The 25,467-nt window shown below is 41.1% G+C and overlaps 1 protein-coding gene across 1 annotated transcript in view; it reads right to left on the bottom strand.

Moving 5' to 3' along the window:
* The window catches only part of LOC149286668 (BMP-binding endothelial regulator protein-like), a 121,403-nt gene that overhangs the window by 80,917 nt on the left and 15,019 nt on the right, over positions 1-25,467 (bottom strand). Inside the window, exon 3 of the mRNA XM_089493848.1 lies at positions 6,026-6,125. Within this exon, the coding sequence (XP_089349974.1) occupies positions 6,026-6,125 (100 nt within the window). The remainder of the gene's footprint in view (positions 1-6,025; positions 6,126-25,467) is intronic.

Below are 25,467 nucleotides of genomic sequence, written 5' to 3' on the forward strand. Positions count from 1 at the left end.
GACTTTTTATTTATAGTTATGTAAGGTGCATTTCAACATATAGGAAGTCCAGGATCTCCAGATCTGCATGATCTCCTTCCCCCAAAAATGCATGTTCTCTTTACATGATTAATATTAATCTGTCAAGCCACAAACTTATTGACCTACGCTCATACAATAATGAAAAAAAAACTTTAGACCGTACTGATGACTCACTTTGGAAAACATTTTCCCTTGACTATATAATTTAGGCAAAGAAACTGTGTACTATGAGCATACAAACTGCCTTACTGCTACACTCCAAGCTCATCTAAGCTCTTTGTTTCTTTTATTGTATTTCTTAGTGATGTCACAGCATTAGAGAAAACTAATGGAAAATATTTACAACAAAACCAGTACATTGTAAAACATCTAGGCTATAATACTTCTGCAGGAATCCCTAAGTCTCACATTTCTTCTCCTTATTTTAAAAAAACCACAGTCTATATATAGAAAGCCATGCGATTGCTTTCAAAATGCTTTGAAATACCGTTATAGATGTTAAGCAATTTATTCCATGTATGGGAATAAATATAATTAGTACTTTCAGCATTTTATGAATGCGTTTCAAAGAACCCACAGATCTAAGCATACTTATTATTGACTTACTCTGAGAACACACAAATAGTGTAATTTAAGTTAGTTCTATAAAATAATGGCTGGATACCAGAAGGTAGAAGATTGTAAGTTTACAAGAGCAGGACGCTGCTCAGCTTCTTTACCTCTATGGCCATCCTAGTATAATGGCACTCTATAGAAAAAATGACACATAATGTAGGGTCCTTCCTTTTGGAGGGGCCACCTGTGGAAACTAAATTCTTGCATTGCTCTTTTTTAATCTGGCATTCATTTGGAAAGATTGGATTTAGTATGATATAAAATTCAGATAAGACGATTTTGTCAAACCCTACATGGGTGAATTGTCAGACATCAGCTGAATCCAGTTCAAATTGAGGAATAGTAATTTACACATAAATATAAATAAATAGTAAACATAGTAAATAATGCAAAAGCTTCAAAGTGGGAAAGCTTCATCTGAAATATACCTCTATGTTCATACTCAATTTTTCAGACCAAGTGGTTCAATAAATGGATCTAACAGACCTGGAAACTACAAGTTGGAATGCAGTACACTATTACAAGCAAATAATAAATATTTCTAATTTCCTTGTACAGAAATGTCCTTGTATAGAAAATGTCCATGTTGCCTGTTTAGAAAGTGAAGGACACATCATATCCCAGTGTAAACAAAGACAAAACATGAATAATTATTAGTAAGGTGTTACTTTTAGTTAGCTTTGTTGTAATCCATGTCTTAGCCTACTAAATCAGAAACCACTGTATGGCACTTCAGTAGGAGAAGTGTTTTATTAATCAACATTCCAAGACATTCTCCAAACAGCAATGATACTGAGTTGTATCATCATAAACACTAGCTGCCATCTTTTCTATGCTGACAAAGTTTTATTGTTTTTATTAATAAAGTTAATAATGCATTGTGCAAGAGGCCTTTGCAGAACATAATTTAATGTGTAAGGAGACTTATACATTAAGAAAGAAAATCTTGCTGAGTTACGTTATACAGGCCTAGCTAAGCTTGCCCTGCAGCAGAAGCTCACCGGGGTTGGACCTTCATGGTATATATATATATAGTTTTTTATTTTATGCAGTAGCAGCATCTTACCACTTAGGAAATCAAATTATAAATCTTCCAAAGATACAGAACTCTGCGTTAGCATTTTAAACTATGAACTGTGTAACGAACAGGAAGGAAAGGACACAGTAAACAAATTCATTCTTATCTGAAGTTATGTCGGGAGGTTATTACATCTTTCCTGTTTAAATGAAGAATAACATTAACAAATAAAAATCTACATGTTGCAGATTTCATATTTGTATACAAAAGACTACTCAAAGATATGGGAGAACCCTCATTCCAAGATATGGGCATTAGAACTTTTTGAGGTCAGTAAGTCCACATTAAATTAACAATGACTTGCTAATAAGTAGTAGATTTGTGCATTTGAATTAGTACGAATTGCAAATTTAAACAAATTTGCTGATTTTGTCAACTTGTACGAATCTATGAAAACAAGGCCAGGCCCCCCCCCCCCACAAAACGAAGCAAAACGCTACAAAATGTTCTTCGACCACGTCCATGTCTTGGCAAAAATAGCCGAGCTTCTGGTGAAGTCCTCAACCCCCATTAGCAGAAGATAACCCTGTGTAAACGCACGCCAAAATGGTGGAGCCTCCTGTGCCGTCCTCTCCTTCTGATTGGAGGATCGGGGAGAAGACATCGGCAGAAGATCCACCTTTTTGCTCTAAGATAACCTTGTGTAAACTTTGAGTGACGTCCTCTCCCCTGATTGGAGAATCGTGGAGAGGACAGTACCGGAAGCTCCGACATTTTGGCGGAAGTTTGCCGGGAGGTTATATCCGTTGAGATGCAGACAAAGAAAGAAAAAAGAATAGAGAAAGAAGAGAGGAAAAGAAGATGCAGAACAAGAAGATGCGAGACGCAGCAGCGTAGATGCGAGACGAGGAATCGGTCAGGAGAGAAGGTAGGGAGACATTCAGAGAGCATGAGAGAGACAGTGAGCAATAATGAGATTGTGAGAGATTGCGAGTCAGAGATAGTGTGAGAGTAAATATGGGCGGTGGACCACAAATTTCATTCACAAATTTTAAATGGTCCCTGATTTTCATCCAAAACGAAAATGCAAATTTGCAAATATCTAATTATCAGAATAATTTGGTCAAATACTGTAAAGAAGTAAAAAGGCTTTTGCTATTGACACTAACAAATTCTATCTATCAATATTCCTTTTATGTTGATAAAATAAACCAGGGGAGGGCTGGCAGCCTAAGGCCTGGGGGGCAAGTCAAGTGAAGTGGCTCCGCCCCCTCGCACTCACCTTTCACCCCTCACGCTGCTCCCATCACTTTGCGGCTATCAGGCTGCTGGAAAACTTATCTAAACGGCCGCTGGTTGCTGATGCCACCGGCCGGAGCTACTTTAATCCTTTTTTTTTTTTTATTTAATATGCCGGATCGGCTTGCCATATTAAAAATAATTAAATAAAGTATTAAAGTAGCGCCGGCCGGCAGCATCAGCACCCAGCGGCCGTTTAGATTCGATTTCCAACAATCTGATGGCCGCATAGTGATGGGAGCAGCGTGAGGGGTGAAAGGTGAGTGCGAGGGGGCGGAGCTTTCACGCCCTCACGCTGCTCCCATCACTTGGCGGCTATCGCATACGGCCGCTGGGTGCTGATGCCGCCGGCCGGCGCTGCTTTAATACTATTTTTTTTTTCATTTGATAGCCGATCCGGCTTGCCATATTCAATTTTAAAAAAAAGTATTAAAGTAGCGCCGGCAGGCGGCATCAGCACCCAGCGGCCGTTTAGATTAGATTTCGGGCGGCCTGGGGGGCAATTGCCCCCCTGCCACCCGGCCCAGCCCGCCCCTGAAATAAACTCAACAAGAACATTAACACAGGAATAAATAACATCATTATTATAACATTTAGAAAGAGAACATGTTAACCCTGAATTGATTTAAATTAGGATTAAAACAAAAAATAAAACCACAACACATGTTCCATCCCAACGTGCTATGACACATTCTGCATTTGTTTAAATATGATATAAGAACTAGATTTTTACCCTATGGAAGATCTAGGTCAATGATCAATATGGAGCCAGCGCTAGAGGATTATATATTTCTGATGAAAAACTCTAGGAATTTTATAAAATTATGAAGTAGAATTTGTATCATTTCTGCAACTTCAAAAATCTGACACAATAAACCCTTAAAGAAGAAAGCATGAAACGTATTATTATTATTATTATCTTCAGTTGAATTATTATAACTTTAAAATGCAATATTAGTTTTAGAATTGATTTCGCCTAGGTTATCAGTGTTTTCTTTTTTCTTTATATTAATACTGAAATTAATGAAATTTATAAGGAGTTTATAAGGAGCCCTATGTGCTCAACATAATTTTAACAGATAAGTCATTTTACGAGCACACAGCAAACCAAAAATGTGTTCTACACCCTTGCTACTTATTATTATTTATTGTTTTATATAGCTCCACCATATTCCGTAGCGCTGTACAATGGGTAGACAGGACATAACAAGTAGTATATAACATAACAATTTGACCTACGGAAACAACAGGTAAGGAGAGCCCTGCTCAAATGAGCTTACATAGAAAGACTCCTTTGTTTTTTCAAGTGAGATACATAAAAGTTCCTTTTGGTAAGGTCCTGGAGAGTCACATTTGGAGGACAGTGACTTAATGGCTTATGCTGCTGACTAGGGCCCACACACTTGGAGTGGGGACGCTGGCCTCCAAGCCTGTTTTTTGGTGCGGCAGGGATAAATTGCAGCATATATAAAATAATTGGTACATTGCCTAGGGCCCCAAAAGAATCATTTATGAAAAATAATAGGTCTTGTCATTGTCAATGCATGAATTCTTCCACATGTTATTATTTAATTACAGGGAAGGAGACTGTGAATGGTTGTTGTTATTGGCATCTGATTTGAACACGTAAATGTTATGCCCATTGAAATATCTAATTAAAGGAATGTACATATCTCCTAACATTGGTTAACCCATGCGCAGAGTCGCTCGGTACAGTGCTTCATTGTGCATGCACAGTTATCTGACATGCATTTTCCAGCCCAGCTCAATGCATATGCAGCTTACTTACCAGAAAGTTGCCATCACAGTGCGTAGCCACTGCATGTGTATACTTATATCATGTCATCTGATTAACCCCTTAATGACAAAGACCATACATGTACTTGCTCAAAATGCATTGTTTTCAATGGGTTTAGGGACCGCCCATTGTCCTTAAGGGGTTAAAGAAGCAGTCTAGTCCCAAAAATTTTATTTTTATTTTTTAATGCATGTTGGAGTCCATTGTGTGTGGATGCCATTGTATTTTACTTTAAGCACACCGGGGAGTGTAATCTTTAGTAACAGGAGTCTCATTTTCAAACCTCACTGGGGATGGCTGGACTTCTCCTTTAAGTTAGGCAGCAATCATTGGATACCATGTTTACCTAACAGTGATCAGTAGAATATTTGACAGTTGTTGCCACACTGTATCCATTCTTTCTATTATTTGCAGATAGATGATTTAAATAAAAAGTTTTACTCTTAGTTGAAACGCGTTGGCAAACATTTTCTGAAAAGGATGAATATGGTTTAACCTCATTCAAGTGATTTGGTACCAGCTATCTTGCCTCCTTTTAACCCCTTAAGGACAATTGGCGGTCCCTAAACTTATTGAAAACAATGCATTTTGAGCCTGTACATGTACAGGCTTTGTCATTAAGGGGTTAAGCAGAGCTGTGTTGTTTCTCTCTATGCTTTCCCAATGTCGACTTATTTTATTTATTTTCAGGAGGGCTTTGGGTAGTCTTTGTGGTTAAGGATGGTTAGATGTAAATCCAGCCTTACTATCATGTGTTTATCAAGGGAGTTCTCCAGTAAACCTTGGCAAATCGTGCAATTCTAAGTTTGTATTTGTTATTGATAAACTCTAGAATTTGATGGCAGATAAGAACAATGTGGCTCATCTACTCTGCATGATGCTACTTATGCTGGAAGGCTGTTCCACTTATCTACCACTTTCTTCTACATTACATCTAGGCCTCTGAGTCTCTAGTTTTAAATTAGAATGTCATGTTTTGACTAGAAAATATGTTGTCCGTGGACAACAGATTCCAAAATGCATTCAAAAATGGGCTACTAGAATTTAACTTTATGGCTGCAGAGCAAGGCTTTCAGCCTTATGTGAAAATACAGTTACATTGAAAATGCCACAGAAAATAAAATTAAGAGTGGAAAAAAAAGGAACGAAAAAGATGTACTATTAATTGAAGATGCCATAGAAAATTATATTTGAATGGAAGTGACCCAACTTATTACCCTTTAGAAAATTCCCCATGTAATAACTAAAAATACGTCCTACTGATTAAACTGCACCTTTACACCGTTCACAGCAAGTTCCTGTCTGCTCTATAACCAGAGCACAATCCTTGGACAGCACTGGGCATTTCTCTCGTTTGCACGTCACTTCTTTATTCTAGGATGACACAGAAAAAGAAAATGCGATATAAATATATCACTCCAGTTTTCCAAATACAGGTTTACAAATAATTAAAATAACTATATTGCGAAAGGGCCTCATTAATTCTATGGCAATCCTAGAACATTCTAAACGGCAGGTATGATACACAAACATATCGCAGATACAACGCATAAGAATTAGTTCAATTTAACACATTAGTGGCTTCAATAAATAGGTTGACATTAACACGTTCTTCTCACCTATTTATATTTTCCTCCATAAATTCTCAAGCAGTACAGAAATAGTTCAGGGTAATAAAAAATATGTTTTTGTAAAATGCTATTACTGTATGGAGATTGCAGTCAAAAACATTAATTTTGATAAAATTGCTGATCTATACATATAGTTGACATTTAAGTGTAACACAGATTGCTATCAGTCCTATTTATTTATTTATTTATATTTGTCTAGTGAACTCTGTAGCCCAACTTGTTTCCCAGGAACCAGTAAAAATCATGTCATAAACATTTGTGTAAAAAAGCATTTGTGTAACAAGAACCATTAAGAAACTCTACCGCTATAGAAACCCCTTAACTTCTCAGTGTTCATACACTATTCCAAGAACAGCACAGAACTCTTTTACAGGCTACTAAAATTTCATGTACAGCTGATGGTGTTCCTATCCAGAATACTATTCCGGTAATAAAGGGTGTATATATATATATATATATATATATATATATATATATATATATATATATATATATATATATATATATATATATATAGAGAGCTTAAGGGCAGAAAGAATAGTTATGTCTGCATATTGACACAATCATAAATAAACAGCATAGTGTAATGTGCTGTCTACTAAAATAACAGATGAAATTTCATTTCCTTGTGAGTTCCATGGCTAATGTGTCGCAGTGTCAACATACTTCAGCTAAGTGTTTGCCCTGTACTGCACTCTGTTATCGAGGCAGACTAATTCACTTTTACATGCAACAACATCTAAAACCAACTGAAGAATTACATTAGCATTGCAAAATATTGGAAGCAGTGACACCTCACATGGGAACTGGTAGGGTTTATTATTTCAGCCGCCTCATTCAACCCTCCTTAGCAGTGGAAAGGGAAATGAAGTTCCGCTCTTTCAAGGAAATGTACGAGTCATTAACAACCAGAAGACACTTGTATTAACAGACACCTGATTTTCTCTTATGTAGAACCACAAGACTCCATTATATTTACTTTAGCCTAGACTTCCAGTCTCACCAAATTTCCCAGTGTAATAACCCAAGGGTTCCTTTCAAAAGATTTAATCATTTTTTAAAATAGGTAAGCCAGCATAAAAAACTATTAAAATAATTGTGATAAATAATAATAATAATATATTATTGTAAATGTTGACTATAACATATGGTCTGATATACTAATAGTATACTATAGAAATGGTACCATAAAAGCAACTGAGAAAAGTTGTAAGTATGTAAAACGTTTCACAGCTTTGTCAACTTTACCAGTGCATCTTAAGGTGACTTAATTTTACTGTTACTTTTGTATATTTACTATTTTAATGTAATTGGAGATATTCTGAAGTATTGTAATCAGGCCCGGACTGGGACAAAAAATAGGCCCGGGCATTTCAGACTGAACAGCCCATTTTTAGGAAAAAACATATATGTACATACATATACATAATACTTGGTCATTCAACATGGGAAGCCTGAAGCCACTATCCTTGAAATAAATATTATAGAGTAAATAACACTATACCTTATCTTTTCCACTAAATTATTTCAGGGCCTTGAATGTTTTGTCCCCTGAAGTCACTACAAATTCAGGAGGGCGTTTTATCTCTGGATAAGTAAAAATGAAATAGTTCCTACTGTAAATTAAGGAAACAGATAACCAAACACACACACCAGGACAGGCTTTTCCACACCGACACCCAGACACACACACCAGGCTTTGCCACACCGACACCCAAACACACACCAGGACAGGCTCTGCCACACCGACATCCAAACACACACACCAGGACAGGCTCTACTACACCGACCTCCAACCACACAAACACCAGGACAGCTAAAAAAATAAGAAATGGTTCAGCACTCAACTCCCAGGAAGCTGGGGGCTAGCAGCTAAAAAGGGCAAAACAAAAACAGAAAGCATAACAAAAATAGCAATGTTTCGGCCAAACAGGGCCTTTTGAGCTTGACAAAGTCCCTGTTTGGCCGAAACGTTGCTTTTTTGTTTTGCTTTCTTTGAATAAAGTAACCTAAGGATTGGAAGCTGACTGGAGTGCTGGGGTTCTTTTCTGCGTTCGTACACACACACACCAGAACAGGCTCTGCCACACCAACACACACCCCAGGACAAACACACACCCCAGGACAGGCTCTGCCACACTGACACCCGAACACACACACTAGGACAGGCTCTGGCACACTGACACCCACACACACACATCAGGACATGCTCTGCCACACTGACACCCAGACACACACACCAGGACAGGCACACCGACACCCAAACACACACACACCAGGACAGGCTCTGTCACACCAACACCCATACACAAACACACACCAGGACAGGCTCTGCTACACTGACACCCACACACACACACCAGGACAGGCTCTGCCACACCGACACACACACACACACACACACACACCAGGACAGGCTCTGCCACACCGACACCCAAACACACACGCAACAGGACAGGCTCTGCCACACTGACACCCAATCACAAACATCAGGACAGGCTTTGCCACACTGACACCCGCATCCGGGGGTTTTCCACGGACGGTTTCACTCAGACTCCCTGTGGCATCTTTGCCCCCATAACAGCTTGCCTGTGGCAACTTTGCCACCAAAACAGCCTACCTATGGCATCTTTGCCACCGAAACAGCCTGCCTGTGACATCTTTGCCATCAAAACAGCCTGCCTGTTGCATCTTTGCCCCCCTTACACATCCATGCTATGACAGACACATATTCATTCACTTGTTCACAAATATTTATCCACTAATTCAAAGATAATCATTCACTCATTCAGATATTCATTCATACATTGATACTCATTAATTCCCTCATTCAGATACTCATTAATTCCCTCATTCAGATACTCATTTACATATACTCATTCACAAACATTCATTCACTCACTCCACAGATACTCATTAATTCACTCTTTCATTCAATCTCACATACTCCATACGGCCTCCCTCACCCCCTTACCTGAACTGATGATGTACGCGCCGCTCGCAGACTTCCGCGGATCTGCACAGGGGAAGCAGACGCGCACATGGCTCCGTTGGATTCCTGCATCCCCCTGGCGGTAGAAGAGACGCTGCTCGAGTTGCGGGCCCGGTCGCAGTTACTGCGGGCTTAAGGGGCAGGTGCCCCTTTTGCCCTGCGTTAAGGACGGCCGCATAGGCCCAGTCAGTCCGGTCCTGACTGGGCCTATTTTAAGGTAGGGGCCTGGAGCTGCAGCTCCATTAGCCCCTAAGTCAATCCGGCCCTGCTGCGGCCCGGGCTGGCCCAGCGCGGCCCTACCCCGGCCCACCGGGCCTGATTTTAATAGAGCTATGAAATCTGCTGATCTTCTATTAATAAGATGTCTTGAAATACAGTAGACGTTGATAATAAAAAGCCAGATTTTTTCTTCTTTTAACAAGCCCCTTTCTGTAACCTTCGTAAGTGTCAGTTCATTCTTAGTGTCCGGTTTCACTCCATGCAGCTCCGCATGTGTACCATGTTTTAATGTAGTGAACTGGAGCCAAAAATACCAAAGCCACCTAGCAGATTCACAGTTGGGCATCATAAAATAAAACAGTTCTAGGTATTCCATAATATAATGTTTTCAGAAAGCTGCATGTTATCTATTTGTGTGTAATACTAGACCAACATCCAAATTCTTTATCTTACCATGTAAGGTAAACAATAGAATGCCAGTTTTAATCACCCAGACGGACACTCTGGCTAATTAAAGCCTGTGGACTAATGGACATTAGCACTCTAGTTCTGTAGATAAAAGAAGTATATTTTCAATATTAACCTACTGTACAACGCACTGCATTTTATGCTCAAGGAGCAGAATATTTTGTTTCTCCTTTAAGTACATTGGGTCTTCCTGGTCAATAATTTGGACTTTTGGGGGGTTTCTTGCTATGCTTACCCCTAAGCTGGTTTTAGTCTTCCTCCACCCACCTCTTGTTTCCTAGAGAAAGGCTTTTGGGAAGTTCCCAGACATTCTTCTTCACTTCCCCTAAAAGTTCACATAATAAAATGTCCACCACTAGAAAATTCTGAACCCCCGAGTGACACAGCGTTTTACATTGTATCTTTGGATCAAAACAAAATGCAATGACTTAAAATAATTAAAAAACAATCGTTATAGTAATAACCGGCATGCACCTAAACAATTTTTCCTGGCTTCATCAACTGCTTGTATTCTAACTTTTTAAAATCATGAAATCCTTTTAACATTTTATACGGCTGCTGCGTAGATCAGGAGAAGGAGGCGGCAGATGTGCTTCCAACCTAAGGTTAAAGTTATTAAAATAACATACCAAATATTAAACTACCGTATATATATATTTTCAGCTGCACTTATTTCCTTATAGACACATTTGTGCTTTGACATATCTACTTTTCAGAAACTCACTCTGACTTCTTATTGTTACCTTTGGGAAAACTAAACATTGGGTGCTGATTTCTTGAGTTGTATGATTTGGTTAGACACAAATTAGAGAGCTATGATGACAGTTCCATGTTTTGTAACACATTTTAATGTGTAAAAGGTGATTCTGTTACTATGGTTGAATCATGGCCATCATTAGCATAGGGCAAGAAGGACAGGAGCCCTGGGTCGAGGCTTACCTTAAGTCTTATTGTCATGACAAAAATGGGATCATTCTACCAATTGGATCATTTTATTAACTGCTAGGCTGATAAGATTACTTTTCAAAATTTGCACCAGAATCACCTTTCATACATAATCCCTAATGACCCTTACTGATTGCGTCCCGTACACATGCACATGCATGCACATTTGTAACCAGATGTATTGAAGGTCCACTTCAACCATCATGTGCACTATAATATTTATGAGAGCAGAGTGGTCCCCTTCAATTTACATGGTGCCCCCCTTGCAAATGCATTAAGGGGTTCTTCATAATGCCTCATATGCATTTGCCCCTGTTAGTTGCTGTGCAGGAGGTATGACACCATTCAGTTTCAACACTGACTCACCCCCTCCCATTGAATTAACTGGGAACATCTCCCCCCAGAGAAACAATTATGCTGTTCAAAATAAAATGTTATTTTAATTCTTATCCTCCTAAGTGAACATAGTTCTAGACAACGTATTAAGCAAAGTATGCTGGGCTTTTATCTATATTTTATATATGTATAATATATTCTTTTATTAACCTATGAAGAGTCTTTTTTTCCCCCTTCGATATAATAGTGTTAACTTCCACTGGCCTATTGACATAATTGTCTTAAATTACACCATTTGAAATGCTTACATTATATACATGACATGGATTTATTATGCAGCTTTGAATTCGTGTAACCTACTGTTAACTACGGCTAATATCAGGTTGTCAAAATTAGGAGACGGTCTTCATTTATAATTTTTGAAACTGATGTACAGATTACAGTGTTACCGTATTGTAATTAAGTAAATTTTATGACCAGATTACCCACAAGGCAACCTTGAATACTTACCAGGGCAATGAGGCTATATCTCCCACAATTTCAAACAGGAACACTCGTGCTCTGGTTGGCGCTTGTGGTTGGGGTATGGTTAGCAGCTGAGGGTTTATCAAGACTGTTCATATCACCATCAGAGACAGAGACAGGTACACTCACTAAACCCCTAAACTTAGGTCCATGAAAATATACAGAATTGATAGTGTTAGAAACACTAAGCTATGTATGCCCATACCATTCCCAAGGTAGGCTACCCTTCCTCTTCTGGTGTAGTGACTTTACGTAGGGATGGGGTAGCCAAATGTAGTAAGGGGCTAGCCCCTAATAAGCCTTTAATGGATGGGAACTTGGTATGGAGCTTGGAAACGTGTACAGGGAGTAGGTGTAACACGAAAAGGGAGAGGGCATGGCTATCCTGCCATTAGAAAATAAAAAATTGACCCGACAAGTCTCCTGGTATGACACAAGAGAAAGATATTTCTCTGTAAACAAAATACTAACAAAAATAATTTTTGTACCTTGATCAGATGGTAAAAAAAAATACACCAATATACAGATTTTCTTTTTCTTTCTATAATCACCACTGTGTGTACTAGTCAACTTTACCATATTTGCTGTACAGAGTTTTCATACAGCATGTTGCTAAAAAGATATACACATTTTAATTGTTATTAATCAACACAATATTTATTATAATAGGCTACTTTTATAAAGCATGCATAAATAAATCAACGAATATAAAACATATGTGAAATTAAACAATCTAGAAGTTGCAGGAGATTTGAATGTAAAAATCCTAAAATGTTTAACAATAAGAGTCATTCAGCTGGCGTTTATCAAACCATACACAATTTTCACATAACTATAATGAAGTAACATCTGACATATGGATATGTCACCTTCCTTATTTCAACATTAGTGCTCACAGCAGGAAGGCTGTCATTTAAAAGCCTGGCTTTAGAGATTTACAATAAAGCTATACATATGCAATAAATGCAAACATTTTGAGTGTGTACTTTTTGCACCGACTTAAATTTCATTACGTATTTAGGATCCTTGCTTTTATGCATTTTTCTGTTATTTTTTCTTATTCAACAAAAACACAGAAATGGCCTTCAACAGGATTGGTCACCTGGGGAAATTAAAATGAAAGAACACTTACAACTTATGTCCCTATGTCGCAGTGCCTTAGAAATAATGGTCCTACTTTTGTTAAACCCATGATACACATTCACTCTCACATATGTATTTTATAATATAGCAGTGTTTTGTATGATATGTGTTGCCGGGCAGCTTGGACCTGATGAGGTCACCATATTCCAATGACCCACAAAAATAAGATATTAGTAACTCCTATTATAATAAACTAAGATTTTCAAACGGGAATGTAATCATTGCATGAATGGTTTATTGGTGCCATATAGTGAAATATTACATGGACGAACATGGTATTTAAAGAGTGGATGGTTGTGGGCATGTCATAGAAAGCTAGGAACTGGAAGAAAATATCTTCGATCTAAAAGATCCAGAATTAGCTTTTTTCCCTGTCTCTAAATAATGTAAGAATTATGATAGCAGGAACGCTTAACATATGCAAGCGTTTTTTGGCGAAAGACCATCATTTCTAGCAAAATCATATTAATTCCTCAAAATAGCTATAGTAATAGCTATACATTTGCTTGCGATCCTCCTAGAGATATACACTATACAATGTTTTTAAGCTTCACACCCTAGCCCTGGAAACTATAATTTTAAAAAACAATTAGTATGTGGTCTGCTAATGAGTTTTTTCAACATATTAAATCCAAAAATTCAAGTTTCCATTTCACTGCTAAACAATCGCTATGCTATTCAGAACTAACGTGTTTATAAACGTCACAATATCTTATTATAAGTTACGATAAATACCTATTTGAGTGTTTATTTTTCTTTGTGGTAACCGTTGGTTTACATAAATGTGTGAGTTCTTTTCACCTTTGAATAAATTACCCCACAACAGAAGAATTGTTTTATAATTTGGTCCATGACCTGTGTAAGTCACGGAGAAGTAAAAATTCAAGGAAAATATTGTTTCCCTGTGTTTTTTTCTTTTGTGTAATAAGTTATTCAGGTTCGTTATACCCAAGGAAAATCCACAAGAAACTAAGGAGGGTTACAGGAAACAGTTATTTGTAACCAGGTGGACAATGTTTTTTGTTCATGTAATATATTTATTTGGAAATTGGCCTAGAGAATTCAACATGTTTTTTTGCCTTAGAAAACAAGCAAACTAGTGTTGAATATTAGCAGCTGCATTGTCCCTCCAAAAGTCTGGATTATCTGTGTATACGAGATACCAGCTGTGCAGTTGGACCAAACTTTTGTGTCAAGAAGACTCATCCACCAAAAAATTCATTCATTTCACCTGCACAATTAAATAATTTATATTGAAAGTACAGCACCATTGACACCTTCTCTTTAACACTTTCATATCTCATGTACGAACACCATTGTATTTGTATACAGATTAATAATCCAATGATTATTGTAAAGATGCTGTTTCTATAAACTTCAACAGATTAATCATTTGTTTAATCACTTTTAAGAAGCCTTTTCAGACAACCTATCAGTGTCTTTTGACACATGACGATGAACATTCAAAGCAAGTGGAACAGCACCTTTAATGCAAGCTGTAAAGATTGCCCAAGACATGTACTAAATGGAATACAGACTCTAAATAATACGTAGCGATAAACATTATGTATGTATATGTAATTGTACAGTACCCTAAATTATACCACATGCAAATACCATGTTATGATTGGACGGGGATAATTTGATTATAGCAAAAGTGCTGATGAGAGTGAGATGAGGATCTTGAAGGTAGGGAGAAAATACTTCTTTCACAATTCAGGTAGTTTTAAGAGTAAGATTGTATGCAAATATTTGATGTTAGAATACACACAGTATGAATTCCAGCATGGTGACATCCTGGATACGCAAGTAAGAAGAAGGGATAATAGTGGAGGAGTGAATCAAGTTATGGTCAGACTTAAGTGGACAGTTAGGAGAGCAATTGTTTATACTCTGTGTTTAAGGGTCTGGAGTATACATTTTATTTGGACTTTATTGGACGCCAGTGGAGGGTCTGTGTATGTCTCTCAATGTTCACATATGTTTGATTTGATTTTGAGCATCTGTCTCCAGAAGCCTAAGGTATCATGATTTTCCATCACAAGATGATTGTACCATGTAAGGCAGTAAATTGATGAATACCCAGCCTTCACCTTAGGGAGCCACAATCCCCAAAGGGGAGCCCCTTCATTCCCAGTGCATGCAAAGAACTTAAATAAACAGGTATGCAAAGAACTTAAATAAACAGGCACATAAAGAGGTCCAGTGTGGCTAAAATACAAAAATAATAAAAAAGTGCGGTATGGAACCAGCCTGTGGTTGAAATGTTAAAGATTCCTCTATCTCTAACCAGCCATAGGCCAATGAGTACACAATAAAATGTGCAAAGAAGGGTCTAGGCCTAAACATAAAACAAGCTAAAGGACAAAGTAAGATGTGAGGTCATTTTTATTCACCAACGTAACAAACCAGATAAACATTGACTTTTGGTAGAGCTGTCACTTTAAGATCTCAGGAAATCTAATTTTATAGCAAGACAGGAGGCTTCGTATTTTGCATTAAACCTTCTTTACTGTTAACCTCCAGCAGCAAAACAGTTAACAGAGAACAATAAAACAACCAATAGGAACACTAGCGTTTCCCCTACTGGGGTTGAGGAGTCAGATGCGGGTGGTTCGTCTTCCCCCGCGGGCACTGCTGCTTCCCAGAAGCGTACCTGGAGCGAACTACCTTCAACGTCAGCTAAGGGAAAGACCCCTCTAAAAAAGGCCCGCAGTTCGGCCTTTCCCATGATCTCTCCAACGGAGGACCTCGCTGACTATGAGGTTTTGGATGAGTACTGCGCTGGTTCGTCTGGACTGGCCTCCCCTGCCAGGGAACGAGACTTCGCTCCAGATCCTCCCAAAATTCCGCTCAACCCGTCCAGCGCTCCTGACCAACCGTTTGAGGTTACGGATGACCTCGGCACTCCGTTGTTTGACCCCAGAGCCCTTCGCCACCCACGCTCTTCAGAGTGGACTCCTTCGGCGCACATTGCCGAGTTTTTGCGGTTCTGGATCCGCCGTCCTCTAGACAAGGACGTACGTCAACGACTCCGCTCTGAGTGTCCTCGTCCTACGGTCAAGGATAAGGTCCTTAATACTCCCGAGTTCGACCAGACTTTCGTGACTTTCCTTACCAAGAATGGCAAAGACCCTCGTAAGGGCATTGAGCTGGGTTTGCGCTCTGCCCAAGATAAACTTTTGGACGTCTCGGGCCCCTTGACGCAAGTCTTTCAAATGGCTGACGAAGCCATCACTGATGGCACTCCTCTGGATCCCCAGTTGGTTCGCGACTGGACTCAGCGAGCCTTATGTCTTCTGGGCAACGCCAATTGTGCTATCTCCTCCGAACGACGCAAGGCGGCACTATTTAAACTGGACGCCAAGTTGGCCGAGTTGGCCCCTAAGGAGCTGGGCGCTGATGCTAAAGGTCTACTCTTTGGCGAGAAATTTATTAAAGATTTGAGCCAACACGTGAACTTGTTCACCTCCCTCACCAAGGCCCAGACCAACATGAGGCGTGTATTCCAGTCAGAGAGTCGTTTTTCCTCCAGAGCTGGCCGGCAGAGGGGTCGTGCCGCCAGCAGAACGGCCTCGTTTGGCTCAAGACCCCGGTTTCCGGACGCCTCCACCGCCTACCGCTCCCACTACCGGCTTCCGTTCTCCAGAGGTGGTTCCAGGGGCAGAGGCTTTTCGTCCTCCAGGAGAAGATCGGCATCAGGTAAGACTGTTTCCTATTCTTCCTCACATTCCTGTCGGGGGTCGGCTCGCCCATTTTTTCCATGTTTGGTCTCGCCTCACGTCCGATCCTTGGGTCCTTCAGACTGTCATGGGTTTCCGTCTCGAGTTTCTCTCTGTCCCTCGGCAAGCTTCTCTCCCTCCTCCCCCCAGGCTGTCTCGCGACGCCGCGTCCCTAGTGCACTCCGAGCTGTCCTCTCTCCTAGAGAAGGGGGCCATCGAAAGGGCAGATTCCCCTGCCGGCTTTATCAGCAACATTTTCTTGGTGCGCAAGAAATCAGGGGAGTTCCGCCCGGTGATCAACCTCCGGGCCCTCAACAGGCACGTAGTGTACCGTCACTTCACAATGGAGGGCATCCACCTCCTCCGCGACCTTCTCAGGGAGAACGATTGGTTTTCTCGCCTCGACCTAAAGGACGCCTACCTCACCGTCCCTGTCCATCAGGACGATCGGAGGTTTCTGCGGTTTCGCTGGCGCGGCCGCCTTTGGCAGTTCACCTGCCTCCCCTTCGGCCTCAGCTCCGCTCCGTGGTGCTTCACCAAGCTGTTGAAGCCGGTCATGGAGTTCCTTCGAGCCCGCGGTATTCGTTCCATAATTTATTTGGACGATATCCTTCTCATGGCCCAGGATATAGAGTCCCTGCGTCGCGATACTTACCTTGCGGTCCACCTGCTTCAGGATTTGGGGTTTGTCATCAACGAGGCCAAATCGGTTTTAGTCCCAACACACATCGTTCAGTTCCTCGGGTTCTCGGTGGATTCGGTGGCGTCCGTCCTCAGACTTCCCCGCGACAAGGTCTTGGTGATCAAGAAGGAGATCCGCAGGCTCCTGCGCGGTGGCTTGGTCTCGCTCAGGAACCTCGCCAGGGTTATTGGCCTGCTGTCCGCATCCATTCAGGCCATATTCCCGGCCCCCCTCCACTATCGGGCCCTTCAGCGCCTGAAGACGAGGCACCTTCGCCAGTCAGCCTCCTACGACACGCTGATCTCCCTGTCGGACGAGGCCCGGTTAGAACTCCATTGGTGGTTGGTCCACATGGACGCGTGGAACGGCCGTGCCATTTTCGGGTCAAGTCCAGATTTTGTCTTGGACTCCGACGCAAGCCAATCTGGTTGGGAGCAGTTTGCGGGGATACTGCTACCGGGGGTCCTTGGACCACGGAGGAGCGCGATCTCCATATCAATTGCCTGGAACTCATCGCTGGCTCGTTCGCGGTTCGCAGCTTCATGAAGGGAGTCACGCATTGTTCCTTGGTGCTGCGCATGGACAACGTCTCCGCCGTCCGCTACATCAACAGGTTGGGGGGCTCCAGATCCCGGCTCCTCACAGAGCTCACCAAGGATCTTTACCAGTTCTGCCTGGACAATCATCTGTCCATACGGGCGGAGTACCTTCCTGGCAAGGAAAATCTTGTAGCGGATTGGTTTTCCCGACATTGGAGGGACGTGAGCGATTGGCGCCTTCTACCGAGCGTGTTCCACTCTCTCCACCTTTGTCGGGGTCCTCTCCATCTAGACCTTTTCGCATCCCGGTCGAATCGCCAGACAGAGGCGTTCTTCAGCTGGCTCCCAGATCCGCTGTCCTCGGCGGTGGATGCCTTCCTGCAGTCTTGGCCTCTCCAGGGAGCATATGCCTTTCCCCCATTCAACATGATCCTCCGGACTCTGCATGCGGTCAGTCGTCAGGGTGTCTGTATCTTTTTGATAGCACCCCTATGGAGGACTCAGCCGTGGTTCCCGTTGCTTCTGGAACTGTCGTGCGCAGATCCTCTGATCCTTCCCTCGACCTGGGATCTGCTTCAGGATCCGGAGGGGAACCCTCATCCTCTTATCCTCCAGGATCGTCTGACGCTGGTGGCTTGGTTGGTTTCCGGGGATCCTGGCATGTGCCGGGCTTATCGGAGTCAGCTAGAAACCTGCTCTGGGGCTCTTGGGCCCCAGGCACCCGGAGATCTTATCTCCAGGCTTGGAACGCCTGGAGTCGCTGGTGTCTGGTTCGACACCTTGATCCCCTTACTGCACCTGTGACGGCGGTCCTTAATTTTTTGGCCCATCTTTTTTCCTTGGGCAGGTCCTACCGCACCATTAACTTGTTTCGTTCGGCCATTTCGGCTGCTCACGTTCCGGTGCAGGGTTTGGGTGTCGGTAAGGATCCGGCGGTCTGTCGTCTCCTTCGTGGTGTTAGGCTCTCTAGACCCCCGCAGGCTCGTTATCGGTCCTTCTGGGATGTCTCCCGGGTTCTCAATTTTTTGGAAACTTGGCCGGATAACGATGGCCTGTCTTTCCGTCAGCTTTCCGCCAAGACGGCTCTTCTCCTGTGTCTCGTTTCCTTTCGCCGGGTGTCCGATGTTCGGGCTTTTGATGTGTCCTCTTTTTCGTTTAGTCCCGAGGGTGTCTCGGTCTCCGTGTCTCGTAGGACGAAGTCCAACTCTTCCTCGGTGTCTTACCCTTACTTTCCTGAGCGGCCACTCCTTTGTGTGGCCCGGTGTGTCCATTCTTACCTCGCCAGGTCGGCTCCGTTTCGGTCGTCCCTCTCAGGTCCGCTTTTCATCTCTTACGTACGCCCCTTTCGTCCGGTCTCGGTCCCCACCCTTTCCAGGTGGATCCGTTGGCTTCTTCTTTTGGCTGGCATTGAGGGCTCCTTTGGGGCGCACTCGGTTCGCGGCGCGGCCGCCTCCGCGGCTTTGTCGGCCGGCTGTTCCCTTTCAGACCTGTTGTCGGCGGCGGATTGGTCCAGGGAATCAACTTTCCGGACCTTTTATTTCCGGACCCCGACTCATGCGGCTTTGGCGTTGCTTTAGCTGCGTTAAAATTGCAAAATACGAAGCCTCCTGTCTTGCTATAAAATTAGGGATTAATCTAGCCTTGGTGCAGTATTAATCTAAATTTTATTAAAGACAGGAGGCGAGTATTTTCCCCCCCTTTCTCGTTGTTCTGTCCCTCCCTTCTTTGTCTTCCTATGGTGGCATGTTTGGGGGGGTTATCGGGGGTTTGTCTATTGTTGCTTTGTGCCTATGAGTTGTCATGATTTACTGGTCTGTTGCATGGTACTGTCACGTTCTCTGTCTTCCAGGTCGTCCTCCGGTGGTGTGAGGTGTTGGTGCCATGGTGTTCCTGTTTTCTTCTCTGTTCCTAATGGGATGTTGTGGCTGTCGTTTTCAGCCTCGCAAAGAAAGAGGAGGAGTTTCTTGAGCTGCAGACTTTTATAGACTGTTTCCTGTGTTCCTATTGGTTGTTTTATTGTTCTCTGTTAACTGTTTTGCTGCTGGAGGTTAACAGTAAAGAAGGTTTAATGCAAAATACTCGCCTCCTGTCTTTAATAAAATTTAGATTAATACTGCACCAAGGCTAGATTAATCCCTAATTTCTGTGATCAATTACTACAGGCCATCGTGTTGCGTAGTAACAATGAATAAATCTGGCACATTTGGTATACCTGCATTGTCTTATCATGAATTTAAATGATTTAAATGTGGTTTAAATATTTAGTAGTTCTTTCCTCTGAAGTTGACATTTACAGCACAAAGATATTAATAAGTTATGGCACAAAATACAAAGCATTTAATGAACAACGCAAATTATGCACCTGGAACAACTGAAGAGCTCTTCTGTAAGAAATTTGCAATGATTGCCTTTGTAGAGCTATTAAATTAAGCAACTCCAGGCATTTCAGTTATGAATAACTTAAAGTTTTTAGAGCAAGAGTTATCAGGGAAAAAAGGTTCCTAGACATAAATAATACATAATCAGCCATCCATAGTGAAAAATAAAATGGAAATTGCAAATGTACTTGGATTACATCATCTTAATGCCGCATTAGGGCAGGCAATCTCTTACACCCCACCACTATTGTGTTCACAACAAACAGTAGATGTAGAATCAGAATCTGCTTATACTTGGTATTTGTGGTTTTATGATAATTGGCATTTGAAATAACAAAAGATTTCTTTGATACCAACTGACCCCTTCAAGGATAAAATCATAATTGAATGCAACACTTATAAGCTTCTAACTTGTATTATCAATTTTAATGTCAGGAACTTCCCAGAACCTGCCTTCCCCTCCATCTCATTAAGGGAGGCAGGAGCTGGGTGTGTATGTGTAAGGAAGTGGGACCAGCTGTGTGTGGAGGAAGGGCTAGCCCCTAAAGAATTGAAAGGGGCAGGTGCTGGGCGGGTAGAGGGCAAAACATGGGTAGGGAGTGCATGACCAAACTAGAATCCATTGCCCGTAAATGAAGCACAATGACCCATGGGCCCTGTAATAAAAACTGATTTCAAGAACCTCCAGGGGAAATTCAGAGTGTTTCCAAGCATGCCTGTATGTAAAATGTCTGAATTTCCAATCTAAACATGTGCATTAGTGGGGAAAAAGACAAGAATGCCATAAAATGACCCCCATCTGCTATCTGCAGCATTTTTGGACAACAGTGGCTCCCTCAATGGTGTCCTTCTATGAACACGGTTTTGTTCATTGTTTTATATATATATCATAAACTTGTCAACAGAGATGTTATCATGTTCGAGATATTTTTGTATTCCTTTTAGCTGACACTCTAGGATTCTTTTATAAGTATTCTGCATTGTGCTCTTGTCATATTTGCAGGATGATCTCTCCTAGGGAGAGTGCCAACATTGCTGAATTGTCTCCAGTTGTAGCCAATTTGTCTTATGGTGGATTGATGCACATCAAAGCTTTTAGATATACTTTCTTAACCCCTTCCATCTTTACGCAATTCAACGATTCTTAATTTTAGGCAATGCTTCTTGCGTATAGCAAACTCATACTTTATGATACGTCAGGGCAGCTCTGACCAGTACCTCCAATATCATCTTACTGATTGGATTCCTGGTTAGCAATCAACCTTACAAAGACCCCAGCGCTTAATTGTGGCTGTAGGTGAGGCTGGGGTCTTTGTAAGGTTGATTGTAAACAGCACTGGTCAGAACAGACCTAGGCTGTGAAGCTGCAAATTGTGGGCTATACTATGAGGTTATATATGAGGATATCTATTTATATATACTAAATATATAAACTATAACAAGTGATAAGGAATATCACAGATACCCAACCTACTTTTTATACAAGACTATTTCTTCTGGTCAATATGCCGGATGCGTTGGATAGTTCACAATTGCCTTATGCATTCCACAGTGGCAGAAACAAGAAGTGGGACTGTTTCCACTATGATCCATCTCAAGGAATTAGTGAGAAAGGATGCATGGTCTCTTGGAGACTTTTAAATGTATTCTTTCAGTTCAAAAAAATCTAGATTGAATAAATCTGTTCTGTTAATGTTGAGCCATATGGCAGTCCTACTTTTTTTCATTAGCAACAGCTTGTTAGTGTGAACAAACAGCAATTAGGAAGAATCCATAATTAGGAATCCTGTGGTACAGCTTAGAAAAAGTAAAGGAAAATAATATAGTCCTGTTTGGAATCTGTAATTTACTATGCTCATATTTCACTCTGGAGAATAAAAGGTATTTGTTTGTACAGGAATATCCCAATAGTGTGAGAGTACAGACTTAAAGACTGGGGAAGCAAAATGCCTATATGTGATACTCATGAATGCAAACCGTCATCAAATATCTTTGGCAAAATTAATTCATACATTTGCTGGCCATATGAGGCAAAAAAACCCAAAAACCCTCTTTCTCTGATTTACCAGATCAGTTCAATTTGGAAAATAATTTTATCACAAGACATCATCAATACAAAAAAAAGTATATAATTAATCTGTGCAGTTGACTATTTTTTAAAAACATGGCTTTTATCCAAATAAAAGATTATATGTGAAATCGCCATATTTCTGTTACAGTCCCCAGGCTTATTGTGGGTTTCAGCAAAATGAAAAGAAAATTAGTAACATTATAAACAAAAAGAGAAAGCTCATAATTTGATTATCTTTTCTTTAAAATTGTTTATGCTTGTGTGAGTACTTTCAGAAGGAAAGTTATGTGTGACTAGTATTACAATATTTGCAGATACTTTGGATCTGCTGTTTCTCACCAATGTTAAAAAAAAAATAAAAAAAAGCCAGATGCAAAAGTATGTGCCAGAGATGTGATGTATTTCAAGCAACTAGTTAATAGGCAATTGTGTGTGGGTTTTTTTTAAAATAAAAGACCCACCTTTTTTGACAAGGTGACGTATTAAAATACTGATAATACACTTTTTATTAATTGCTAATAAATTAAAATCTATTATTTTGATGATTGCTAAGGCGCACCCCTTATTTGAATTGAAGCCAGTGGCAATATAGAATTGTCAGACATCAATGACAATAAATGGTAGCAAAGACAAATCAAATTGTTAGAACAGTATTATAATCTTGTATATATATTATCTTTTATTTATATAGCGCCAACAATTTACGCAGCGCTTAAACAAAAATATATCTCAAAGGGGTAAGACAAGACGAGAATTGACCGACTAAGACAAACCGATACATTAGGTGGAGAGAGCCCTGCTCACAAGCTTTTATATACAGAATCTCATAAAAGTGAGTGCACTCCTCACATTTTTGTAAATATTTTATTACACTCTGCTACAATGTAAAGTAGTGACTGTACAGCCTGTATAAATAGTATAAATAATACAGGCTATAAAATAGTGTAAATTTGCTGTCCCCTCAAATATGACTCAACACACAGCCATTAATGTCTTATATGATAACTTATATGGTTCAGATGGCGTGAAGCGTGTGTGGCGGCAACCAGGTGAGGAGTACAAAGACAAGTGTATCTTGCCTACAGTCAGGCACGGTGGTGGGAGTGTCATGGTCTGGGCCTGCATGAGTGCTGCCAGCACTGGGGAGCTACAGTTCATTGAGGGAACCATGAATGCCAACATGTACTGTGACATACTGAAGCAGAGCATGATCCCCTCCCTTCGGAGACTGGGCCGCAGGGCAGTATTCCAAAATGATAACAACGCCAAACACACCTCCAAGACGACCACTGCCTTGCTAAAGAAGCTGAGGGTAAAGCTGATGGACTGGCCAATCATGTCTCCAGACCTTAACCCTACTGAGCATCTGTGGGGCATCCTCAAACAGAGGGTGGGGGAGCGCAAGGTCTCTAACCTCCACCAGCTCCGTGATGTCATCATGGGGGAGTGGTAGAGGACTCCAGTAGCAACCTGTGAAGCTCTGGTGAACTTCATGCCCAAGAGGGTTGAGGCACTGCTGGAAAATAATGGTAGCCACACAAATAATTGATTATTAATTTCCACTTAGGGTGTACTCACTTTTGTTGCCAAGACATTCACGGCTGTGTGTTGAGTTATATTTGAGGGGACAGCAAATTTACACTGTTATACAGGTTGTACACTCACTACACTACATTGTAGCAGAGTATCATTTCTTCAGTGTTGTCACATGAAGATATAATAAAATATTTTCAAAAATGTGAGGGGTGTACTCACTTTTGTGAGATACTGTATATATATATACTGTATATGCTCGATTAAATAATAATTTGGGAAAAAAGAAAAACCCTGAATATAAGACTACCCTATAGGAAAATAGTTTTACTAGTAAATATTATTTAATGTTTAATGATTGAGAAAATATTTTTTTTGTTTTTACTTTCTTTTATTTGCCGACCTGTCCCCCCCAGTTATGCACATCTGCCCCACGGCTTCCCACTCTGCCCCCAGAAATGCCTTATACCCTGCTATATGCCACTCTGCCCCCTGATATGCCACTCTGCCCCTGATATGCCTTATACCCCCCCATATGCCACTCTGTTTCCCTGTCACTCTGCCCCCCCCAGAAATGCCTTATACCCCCCTATATGCCACTCTGCCCCAGATATGCCTTATACCCCCCATATGCCACTCTGACCCCACCTTGACTTGACAATGCATCCCTAGTCTTGTCCTCCATTCTTCAGACTCTGGTGTCTAGTGGGGGCAGCCAGTGGATGTCTGCGTGATGTGCATAAAAAACCTCCGCTGCCCATTTTGCTGGGGGTTCTATGACTGAGCACAGGAAGGTCATGTCATGCTGGTGCTCTGTCATAGAACCCCCAGCGGAAGTGCCGGCAGGAGCATAGGGGATCTGGAGCTTAGTCTTGTAGTCAGACCTCTATTTGAGGTCTGATTATAAGACGATCTTGAATATAAGTGGAGGGATATTTTTCAGAGCAAATGCCTTGTCTTATATTGGAGCAAATGCAGTATATGGCATGGGTAAACATTGTTCATGTAAGGCACAAGAAAAACTAGAGCTACTATTGCTACTGTACAAAAGTTCCTAATTTTTTAGTGACTTACTTTGTGGACAGTGGTTTGTGCCCCCAAATTGCAAGGAATTTTTTTGCTGCATTTAATAAAAATAAGGTCAGATATTCTTTAGAACCTGTAACAGAGGAACTAGTTGTAGAGGGTACTTTTATCTGAAAGCAAACCACTGTATCCCAGAAAGTTCTGCATGGTCCTTTTATGCCTTGGGCTTCAGTATTAAATTATTTTGTAAGGGCCTCTAATCCTTAAATTGACAATGTCTGTTTTTCAGATCTTCCCCTGCAGCATAGGGTTTACTGTTGGACCCAAACTACAATTGCTTCATGGGCTGCGTGGCTTCAATGTCATATTTTGTTCTGAAGGAGCTGTTCCCACGCGGGTGGCTCAGTAAGCTTTAATTAATTCATTGGGGATGCTTTCACACACAAGTAAGATACTGAGGATCTCTTCCATTTCCAGTCACTGTAGGCAGTCAGAATTGTGAGGTA

Source organism: Sceloporus occidentalis, unplaced genomic scaffold (genome assembly GCF_023333645.1).
Source record: "Sceloporus occidentalis isolate IW3139 unplaced genomic scaffold, rSceOcc1.0.p SCAF_67, whole genome shotgun sequence".
NCBI lineage: Eukaryota > Metazoa > Chordata > Lepidosauria > Squamata > Phrynosomatidae > Sceloporus > Sceloporus occidentalis.